General features: G+C 42.2%; 1 protein-coding gene across 1 annotated transcript; it reads left to right on the plus strand.

Moving 5' to 3' along the window:
- Positions 1–434: 434 nt before the first annotated feature.
- On the plus strand, positions 435–8114 carry slc39a4 (solute carrier family 39 member 4). The gene is made up of 12 exons (XM_008301259.1): positions 435–638; positions 3297–3629; positions 4625–4826; positions 5536–5714; positions 5819–5999; positions 6179–6351; positions 6519–6707; positions 6998–7102; positions 7299–7353; positions 7465–7617; positions 7704–7891; positions 7986–8114. The coding sequence occupies exons 1-12, from the start codon at positions 435–437 to the stop codon at positions 8112–8114; spliced, it is 2091 nt and encodes a 696-aa protein (XP_008299481.1).
- The last annotated feature ends 2823 nt before the right edge of the window (positions 8115–10937 follow it).

Consider the following 10937-nt stretch of genomic DNA (forward strand, 5'->3'; position numbering starts at 1 on the left):
GCTCCCTTGCTGCCAGATTTTCACTGATTTTTTTTCACGAGATCTTAGTTTTTCACGGTGTTCGTTGTGTCTCAGATTCCACTTCAGGTGCCGGATTCACCAACAGGTGGAGATCAGGTGAGAGGTTTGTTTTGGTGCTGGGTGCTGCGGGGTGGGGAGGGTGCTGCTGGGTGGGGGGTGCTGTACAGGTGACTGTGGACTTCACGAGCAGGTAGACCTATAGGACAGCATGAACCACGTCTCAGCCAATCACCGCCCAGAGTGCAGGTCCGGTGATTCTGCAGTGGTTTGACTCATAATGAGAGAGCTGAGCTCTGAGCACCTCAAAGTGTCTGCTGAGGCACCTCGGACCTGCACCTGACCTGTTTCTTCTCCGCTAACTTCACTTTTTAACTCATCTTTCTTTGCATAAATAAGTCAAAGAGAGTTTGAAGATGTTTTCCCGCTCGCTGTCTCTTCTCGCGCTACTTTGTGGTGCGCTCGCGTCTGTTTCGGGGTCTCCCGCCGTGGAGGAGGCTTACGAGGCCGTGGTGAGCGTCGTGTCTCCGGGACAGCAGCATCTGACCGGGGACTCCCTCCGGACGCTCTTTAATACACTGGAGCACCGTGTGCAGTGCGGCGACGTGCCGTGTGGAAAGGTGAGTTTTATGAGGCTCGGACCGCGGCAGCAGATATTAGTGCACCTGTACGGAGGAGGGCGAGGTCCAAAAGATAGCAGCCGCTCTGCCCGCCAGGCCTGATAAACCAGAGGGAAGATTAAAGCTGCTTTTAAATGTAAATTAATTAGAATATTACTCAAAAATGTTCTTACATCATGTTAAATTTTCCTTTGGATGAGTGAAGAATGTAAAACCTTCCTCCCGGTGCTGATGTCAGCAGACTGGGCTTCAGGAAAAACAGGCAAATTACATTTTTTCACAAGTTCATTATGGATTCATACTTTAGATTGTTTAATATAATATAAATGAAACATTCTCTGTCGTTTTCTGCATCCAGACAAGTTTTCTTCTCCCTAAAGTCGCTGCACCTGAAGTATCCTGTAATAATGTCACCCAATGAAACTTTAATTTTAAATATAGACATCTGTTCTGTTTGAGTTTAGTTTGGTCTCTGCAAAACCAACAAAATAGAAGGAACAAAAGGAAAAAGTATCCCTTTTCTAACAGTTTTAGTCCCTGATTTAAATTTCCAAATGTATTTCTAATATATATCTGGTATATGCTGTCCTATTGCAGTTATTTAATTAGAAAATCGAGCTTTTTAATGAAGTAATCAGGTTATTTTTTGACAAAATGGGATTTCAAAAGCCTCAAATAGGCTTCTTTGTTAAATGTAAGCACCGCGAGTAAAGGCCGTCTACTGTCAATACAAGAAGCAGCTCTATCTGCTTCATTTAATAATATTTATTGACTAAAACCTTATATAATAATAATAATATAATATACCTTTATGCAGTGGCAACCTATGATTGTTTTCGTTGTCAATTCATCTGCCGTATATTTCCTCAACTACTTATTTGTTTAGTCCATAAAATATCAGAAAATAGGGAAAAATGTTGATCAGTGTTTCCCAAAACCCAAAAACGACAAACGTCTTGTTTTGTCCTCAACCCAAAGATATTTAGTTCCCTAGAGAAGAAAAGAAACCAGCGAAAGTAAAACTTGAAGAAACTGGAATCAGGGAACTTCCATAGAAATGACTCATGGCGATGAATCAGTTTGGAAAATTACTAGACAGTTAAGAAAAATGACAAAACTGCTGTTAGGGTATTCTAATAATTGTCTTTACAGTAAGTTTAGAGCCTGGATACTGTATCTGGACTTTTTTAATATCTTAAGAGTCAAGATTTCTGATTTTCTTTCTGCTGGTTTTAGTCCCTTATTTAGATTTTCTGATTATCTAAAGCTTCAGGATGATGACTGGCCAGATCTACACAAATATTTAATTAAAAAGTCGAGTTTTTTGGTAACTACATCAGAGCAAATGTTTGACAAAATGCTATCTCAAAGCTTGTAAAGTTATCAAATAGGGTTTTCTATACGTCAGAACTCATAGGAAAAGCAGGTCAAGGTCTTTAAGTCTCAAAACTTGAAACAAAAACCAGCCCTGTATTTCTCTTTTGGAGACGTTTAGTGACTGAAATAAACACTCTACAACAAATCCAGTGTATGATACAGTTAATGTGGTAGAACTAGCCTGTGCTTATAATACAAAATGTGCTGTTTCCTCAAGATTTTCCAGGACAAAAGTGCTTTATCAGTGAGTGAGAGCAAAGTTCTGGAATGTCCAACATGTCAGCTGTAAACTCCATGAATGCGCAGTGCATGATTGATACAAATCTCAAACAGCTGAACATGGACAAAGATGAAGAGATTTAAAAAAAAAACTGTTAAACTGTGCATTGCTTTGGTGACACTTATCGCAGCTTAATACAATTTAAAACGTGTTAGTAATAATGATAAAGCCTGTCTAGAGGCTCCATATATTAATAAAAAATCATTTAACCTACAGAGTCGAGTCTATAAAGTCACGTCAGATGTAAAGACGTCCTTGTGACCCAATCGATATTACAGCCACAGCATTTTGATTCTTGTTTTGACAGTTTAAAGGGTTAATTCACCCAAACTACAAAAGCCGTGCTAGTATGTAGACGTCTGAGTTGGTTGGTTTTAATGTGCTTGGCTTCCTGGCTTCTATCATTCCAACACGATATAGGTGAATGAAATTAAATCTGTGGTCCTCTAAATATAGATGTTTTTTGTTTTTTTTTCCAGAAAAAGACCAGAGCAACTGTTATGTTCTGTTTTATTGACAATAAACCAAATTATCGTTCATATTTGCTGGGTTTAGGGTAAATATAATACAAAAATAAAAGTATTTATATGGCTAAATAGAATACGGATAAGTAAAAGAATACGTTTTTGTCTTTTTGGTGAAACAAACTTTAACATAATCCTTTTTATAATCCTTTATTCTCCTCTTTCATCAATGGTACAGTTTGTGAGTCAGCATAGATGGTTGTCAGTATTTTATGTTGCTTTGTTCGATTTGTTTTATCACCTGTTTTTCATGCTCTTTATCTAAAGAAAAAACAAATTCAAAAACAAGAAAAGAGCGGATATTAATTACAGTATAGATTACATTATAGGTTGCTATTATTTTTGTGTAACGCTAATTGAAGAGGTTTGATTTCTTTCACTGTTTCTACATGTGTTGTTCCATGTAAATGACTTGAAATGACAGCAGCTTTCTATTGTACTAACTCCCCATCTGTTTGTTTCTCTGTTTGAATGTAGTGTGATCTACTCAATGCTGTCGACCAGCTCATCGGCAACCACTCCGCCCACGAGGCGGAGAAGGTCGGAGAAAACGAGACCATCACTGTGTCTCAGTTCACTCGTCTTGCCTCCGGCTCTGTCCTGTACCTGACTGCCCCCGGCCCGGTCTGCACTGCCGTCAGCCAGGGGAGGTGGGACGAGGAGACTGAACACTTCCTGCACAAAATCACAGTTCACGACCACGACCATCACAAGGCAGGGCCGCACCGCGCACACACTCACATGGACAGTCACGGGGTGGAGGCTGTGATTTTAGAGCTTCGCAGGCACTATAAGCCCACAGACACGGAGGTAAGCAGGAGAACCCTTAATTGTTGGTATGTTAAAGCCAAACTGAAAAGCATTTGTTCAATGATGTCCAAATCTATTGCTTACAAGAGAGTTTGACTCCACCAGTCCCCTGAAATTACTCAAATCTGTGATTAAAAAAAGGTGTGTTTGGCTTCAAAAGGTCACACGAACTTATTAAACAGATTATACAACAGGGCGTCATGCTTGCTAATGGATTTTTTTTACCACCCAGGGTTCCAGCATGTGATATTTCATTCCTTCGTTCAGTGTTTATTATGCTGTTGTGGCAGTATTTTTGACTTATCATGACTTATCGCGTATCGATACCAGCGATAAACCTGCTCGGTTTCGCCCTGGATGCAGCCACATCGCAGCACGACTTGATCATGATGGAAAGTGCCCTTTGTGTCAGTTTATTGTCATTCAAAGGGCATTTGAGAAAGGTCCGCTGGGCCTTTTTCCAATTTGTTGCTTACGATGAAGTCTGCTTCTGATATTTACAAACGTTTATCTTTTTTTTACTGTATATTTCTCCTTTTTCAAAAATCTTATTTATCACTGATATTGTGCTGCAGCCGCTTCTTGCCATTTTGTTTTATATTTTAAGTGTCTTTTATCGGTTTTAACACTGTGTGGCAAAGAAAGCTTTTACAAATGTGGGCAATAATGTCCCCTAAATAACAAATTTACTGAAGCAAACTTCATACAATACTGCCAAAAAATAAAAAAGTGGAATCATAACAACAATACACATGGTTAATGGTCACGTGGTCAATAGTGCATTTCAGGAAAAGTAGTTACCGGGACAACTAGTACGATTAAAAAAGAAAGACGTGTGTGAAAAATCTCATTCAGATTCACCAACCGTTTATTCCTGCTTCGTGAAGCATCCCTTCACTGCCACTTCAGGCCTGTTGTTCAAACAAGGCTCTGCTACAGACTCTAAAACTTTGTTCTAACGGTCATTTTTTCCTCCTTATCACCATGGCAACCAGAGCTGTGTCACTACCAGCGACATCATGGCAGACGTCAACGCGACGGCGACAGGGCAGGAACAGGAAGTGGGTGCCGTTCTGGGCCGCGTCCTGTACTACGCCCTGCAAGGTCGATGCTTCGCCGCCGAGTCGCTGCCGGAGGAGAGCTTCTTCCTCGACTACATCATGCACCAGCTGGGCTCGCACAACTTCACCGTGGAGGGTAAATGTTCTGCACTAAAACACACACACACAAAAAACACTCATTTAACTATAACTGCAAAAAGACTGATAACCCAGGCTCTTTGAACCACTTAGAAACTAAAGTTGCAGGGTGAGTCTTTTCTTTATACCGCTGTAGAAGTTTCTGTATGAAGTGAATCCAGAAAACGATTTTAGAGTTTATTGCAGCTTTATCACAAGGCCCGAGCCTCATAAACATAGCATGACTTTACAGGTTTTGTCTCTCCTGTGTTGTGGCCTGTCTTACTGGATTTTTCAAACTGCATATGAGCATTTTGTTCAATAACAAGGCATCAAAGAATTCACAGAATTATCTGTATGGGCATGTCTTGGTTTCTTCCTCCCTGAAACTGTGCTCTATAAGAGAAACAAAACAAGAGCTCCCTGCATACCAAGGCAGCAAGGTCAAGCTGGCCTGCAGGCACAAACGAACAGTGAATGAGAGACAAAGCGCCGCTCGAAACAGCACAAAGTTAATAAATAACATATATATACAGGAATAAAATCAGTATTAAATCTGAATACAGTCGTAGTTATGTTGAATTTTCATAAATGTTTGAGTCTTTACGGATTCATTTTGTGTTTTTCAGCTCTTGGTTGCTTCTTTCTAGTCACATAACGTTATTCATATTCTCAACTCTTGCTATTGGGAACCATTTAAATCCTGGATTATATGTGTATTTGTGTAGGTTTGGCGGTTTTTATGAAGAGCTTGAACATTGGACCTGACACAGACCACGACGAGGATCATGGACACGTCCACAGTGTAGATGAACACGTCCATAATGACCACAGTGGTCAAAGACTGAGGAAAAGGAGCCGCAGTGGACTCCATGAGAAGCACGAGACAAACACCACCTGGGACCATGTACGTTAGCAACAACAGAATCCAAACTCTGCGGTGGTTCTGATGCCTGAGTTTGCTTCAGCACCGCCATCGTTGCTTTAATGTTTTGTTCTCTCATCTCCCAGCACTGTTTCTCAGCTGAAGACCTGGTCCTGATCTACAGCCTGCCAGAAAACAGCTCCGCCTCCAGTCTGGGTCCGTCTGACATGGCTCGGCTCAGTCCTGCGCTGGTGCAGCAGATCCTGAGTGGAGCCTGTACAGGAACCATGGAACCAGTGGCACCAGATGGACTCACCAAGACCGAGAGTAAGTGTGTTGTGGACTGGAGCCACAAAAGACCAAGTTGTTAGAGTTCCTCTGTGTTGCAGGGGTAGCTGGTTTTGAACCTTTGAACTCTGATTCGTAACTAGTGATTTTGTGTTGTCAGGACGTCTGGATGTTTCAAGCTGACCACCTTCTCCTCTTTCTCTCTCCTCCTCATGCAGGATACCTCTATGCCACTGCCGCCAACTTAGTGATAACGCTGGCGGCCATGCTTGGTATCGTGATGCTGCTGTGTACTTCCTGTACGTACATCTTCCAGCTGTCCATCCAGTTCTGCATCAGCATGGCTGTAGGTTCACTGACCGGAGACGCCTTGCTGCACCTGCTACCCATGGTGAGGGATCATAACACTTTTAGAGCTGCTTTTTGTTCTGTCTAATTGAACTACCTCAGTCAGTATTCCCTCAAAGTGGTAGCTCTGGTTTGGTAAAGACGACCAGGGCGCAATCTTGTCGATTCCTCTGCAGCATTTACTCATTCTGACTTCCTCTTGCGGCCTAGTTTCTGGGTTTACACGTGCATGGAGCCGGTGAAGACCATTCAAGTCACAGTCACGGCGAAGGAGTTCCTGACTACTTATACAAGATGTTGGTGCTGATTGCAGGGATCTACTACTTTTACCTCATGGAAACAATCTTCTCTCTGATCACACACAAAAATAAGAAGCGCCACCATGAGCTACAGCATGGGGTAAGACAGACAGAAATACAAGGCTTCCACACCAGTCTTGACTATTTAATTTTCCTGAAAAAGCAGTTTTCGAATACTTTAAGTCTAGTTTAAAGCATTTAATTTATTTTCTCCTAAATGTCCACTTTTTTCACTCTCATTCAGAAATTATTTGTGCGTCTAAGTGAATTTGACAGACGTATCCCTTTAAAACTCACTGTTCTGTTTTTTTTTTTTAAGTTTTTTTTCAAGAAACTCGTCTCAACCTTCAGGCAAAGCTCATGAACTGTCTTGCATCTCTCTCCTTATAGGAAGATGCGGAGCCTCACCACTGTGACCACGGGAGGGTTTTAGAGATGTATCAGCAGGAAAGGAAAAGTAAAAGCAAAGTGCAGTCGGCATCAAAAGCAAACCTGGTAAGAAAACAGAGAGTGAACACATATTCAGCACCTTAGGATAGTAAAAATAAGGATAAGATTATAGAACTGACTGAAAATTGAAAGTGTTTGAGAAGACTTCAGTTAGGACTTTTTAGGTTGTAAATGTGTAGAAAACACACCTAAAGCCAAAAACATGTCTTGTTACTGATTGTTTTGTACGTCTACTTTTCAGGTTGGCCTTGAAGACAATGAGAAATCGCTCTCCGAGACAAAAAAGCGCAGCAGAGGTGAGTGAAGTTACCTCCAACACAAAAACAAGCATGAGATCATCAGACTGGGATAATTGTAGTGAATTACTGCGGCACAGGCTACAACTTTGTCTCCGTCTGCGTCTACAGAACAGCGTCTGCTGCCTTATCTGATCACTGTTGGTGATGGGCTACACAACTTTGCGGACGGACTGGCGATAGGTGCAGCTTTCTCCATGTCATGGAGGTCTGGCCTGGCCACGTCACTGGCTGTGCTCTGCCACGAGCTCCCGCATGAACTCGGTAAAGATCAAATACACAACATCTATTTTGGTCACGTTTCATTGAAGGCTCCCTAACGTCACCCCATTGCTCTCGTTTCTCCCCAGGCGACTTTGCCATTATGCTCCACTGCGGTGTGTCGGTCCGCAAGGCGTTGCTTTTGAATGTTGGAAGCGCCATGACCTCGTTCGTCGGCCTGTACATCGCCCTGTCTGTAGCCACCGACATCGTAGCCCAACAGTGGATAGCAGCCGTCACTGCAGGACTCTTCCTGTATGTGGGGCTGGCTGACATGGTGAGTGTTTCACCAGACAATTCATCACCACCAAACAGTCTAAACCCATAAAACATGCATGTTGAACCACCGTCTGTTGTCTTTTTGCTTCCAGCTGCCCACTATGATCCACATCGACAGCGATAAACCCTGGCTGATGCTTCTGCTGCAGAACGTCGGCCTCCTGACCGGGTGGAGCATTCTGCTGCTGCTGTCGCTCTATGAAGGGAAAATAAACTTTTAATACGCGGACTGTCAAGATGTCACCCTGTTCACTGGGTTCATCTTCTGGGTGGTGATGGTAAAAACCTTTGGACTATTCACTGTGACATGACTGGGAGTTTATGGGCGTCAATGGGATCAGAAGGACGGAGTGAAAAGCTGAAGTCAGCTGATGTTGGCCAGATGTAGCCAGTTTCCACTAACGAAAGGTTAAAGAACCTGTCAGATGTGGGACTTATTCGTGGCAAGTGATTAAAATTTGCTGAGCCAGTGCAAGTGCCCTACATTTCTACAGACGTGGTTGCGTGACTGTGTTTAACCGGCGTGCAGTGGCCTCTCAGTGGTGGGCAAAAACACCAGAAACATCTCAGCATATAGTGCAGTTGACTACGATGAAGCCACCACCAGCAGCCTGCACATTTAAATTCACACCTCTGACTGTGTTTCTGTTAGATTTAGGATCCAATAAGGCTGCTGAGAATATGCTTTTTTTATCACTTTGTCTTTTTGACCATCACATGTCGTAGCAGATGCTGCTCACTTCCTACAGAGACATAAAAGTTACTCAACAGTGATAGTAGTAGTGAGATTAGAGGGGACGCCGCATTGTTAAAGTCCACAGTGACCCAGGAGTGGTAATAAAAGTGTTCAGGTTTGTTTCAGTTCAGGTTTTCTTCTACTTTAAAAAAAAAAACTGTGCTGATAGGTTTCTAATGATAAAAAAAAAGATCAAAATATCAGAATATGTTTTACGTTTGTTTGTTGCCCTTGAATTGTACAGTGTTGATCTTTTTGTGCTTTTTATGAAAGATAAGTTTTGTGAAATCAAACTTGTCAAATAGAAAGGAATATGATAGAAATATACTGACCCCCTTTAGTACCTATTGTGATAAAAAAACAAAAAACAAATGTAATGTGTCAGTAAATGTATTCACTGCTTTATTTTGTGTATTTAAGTGATGTTCCAACAATTAAAATATATCTTGAAACTCAATATGTGCTTGTCATGTTTATTTTCTAACTACACAGTTCCTGCAGTGGGCCTTCTCTGGAACATCTCTGTTATGTTTTGGATGAATATTAATTAGAATTTTGTGAGCTACTCACAAAAAAAAATCTGATTCATAAATGAGACAAGTCTTTAAATTGAGCATGTTTATGCTTTTCTGCAATGAAATACCCCCTGGATCAGAAACAACTGTTAGAGTTATTAGGTGCCCGGCTAGGACTGCGAGGTGGCTCAGTGGTTAGCACCGTTGCCTCGCAGAGAGAAGGTCGCCGGTTCGCGTCCCGGTGAGGACACCCAGGATCTTTCTGCATGGAGTCTCCATGTTCTCTCTGGGTTCTCCAGCTTCCTGGGAGTTTTTGGACCTCCCACAAGGTCCAGAAACATGTTGAGGTTAATTGGTGATTCTAAATTGTCCGTAGGTGTGAATGTTTGTGTGCTTGCTTGTCTGTCTCTAAGTGTGGCCCTGTGATAGACTGGTTACCTGTCCAGGTGAACCTGTCTTCACCCTGAGTCAACTGGGATAGACTCCAGCCCCCCACGACCCTATTGAGGATTAAGACTGTATAGATAATGGATGAATGGATGTTTGATGTCTTAAAAATGAGCTACGGGGAATGACTATTCCTCTGAGACGTGGCTCTATAGTTACTGTATCTGCTTGCTTGTAGATATTTCTTGGTACGACAGTATTTCTGCGTACAGACAGTATAGTTTTGTAACAGTTGTGTTTTTGCTGAAAAGAGAAAGCGAGCTGACAGAAAAAGGTCTGAGACTGAAGCACACAGTCATCTGCAGACATCTGAATGTGGGATGTGACCAACACAACGATGACCACGTGCTGTCCTCTCATTTCTCTGCTCATCTGACCACTCAGCTCAGTGTCCTGGACTTCCACCGCTCATTATCTCCACCTAATGACAGTCTTTCAGCCAAACACTGACTGGTAATTTCACCTGTTGAGTGTCAGCTGCATGTACACGTGTGTCTCAATAGTGATACTTCACGTCTTTTGTGTTTCATCCAGCTGCTTTCATTGGCTTCTCTCCTCCAGATGTTTCCTTTATTTCACTCAGTTACAGTCTAATCCTCGCTCCGCTGTGCTCTCCCCCTCACCTGTCTCCTCACTTTCTGTCTATTAACGCTACTGTAACAGATGAATTATGCCGTATAATGTACGAGAAGCTCAAAGGTCCCGTTTTAGAGGTAATTAAATTCAAGTGTTTTATTGGCATGGTAAGTTACTGGACTCGGCGGCCTCATAAATCCTCTTAAAACAGCCTGTAGACACTCAAAATTATGGATGCCAGTTTGGAAGGCTGACATCAGGGAACTCCAGGTTCCCTCTGTCAGCAGCTACGTGCTGTAATGCCTATAATTTGTATTTACAGCGCATGATTAACAGACTGGTATCTACACAACCTAATTGTTGACATGAAATGGGTCATTCTGTCTCAAGTTAAGATGCTTTGTCATGCCTGATGTCATACAAACGCAGTAAATGCATCATGTATGTGGAGATAAACAGCCTGCCTGCCTGTGTGTGTGATAAGCTGTCCGTGGACTCTGTCCCTAATGAAGCGCTCATATAACCTGCAGGTTAAGGGAGATTAGATGAGGAAGATAAAATCCAGCTCCCACTGCAGATGTGACCTATCTTTAGCACTACAAGACACAATCTGTGATCTGAAAGGAGGAGAAAAGTATAAAAACCAACACTGAAGGGGAAAAACGCAGAACTTCATTTCTGCCAATTTGGTCGACAGGTGTGAAGCTGCTAAAGCTTTGTTACGACCAGTTTGTAAATGGAGCACCTGAATATCTAAATATATTTAGGTT

The sequence above is a fragment of the Stegastes partitus genome, unplaced genomic scaffold (genome assembly GCF_000690725.1).
Source record: "Stegastes partitus isolate 25-593 unplaced genomic scaffold, Stegastes_partitus-1.0.2 Scaffold1650, whole genome shotgun sequence".
NCBI lineage: Eukaryota > Metazoa > Chordata > Actinopteri > Pomacentridae > Stegastes > Stegastes partitus.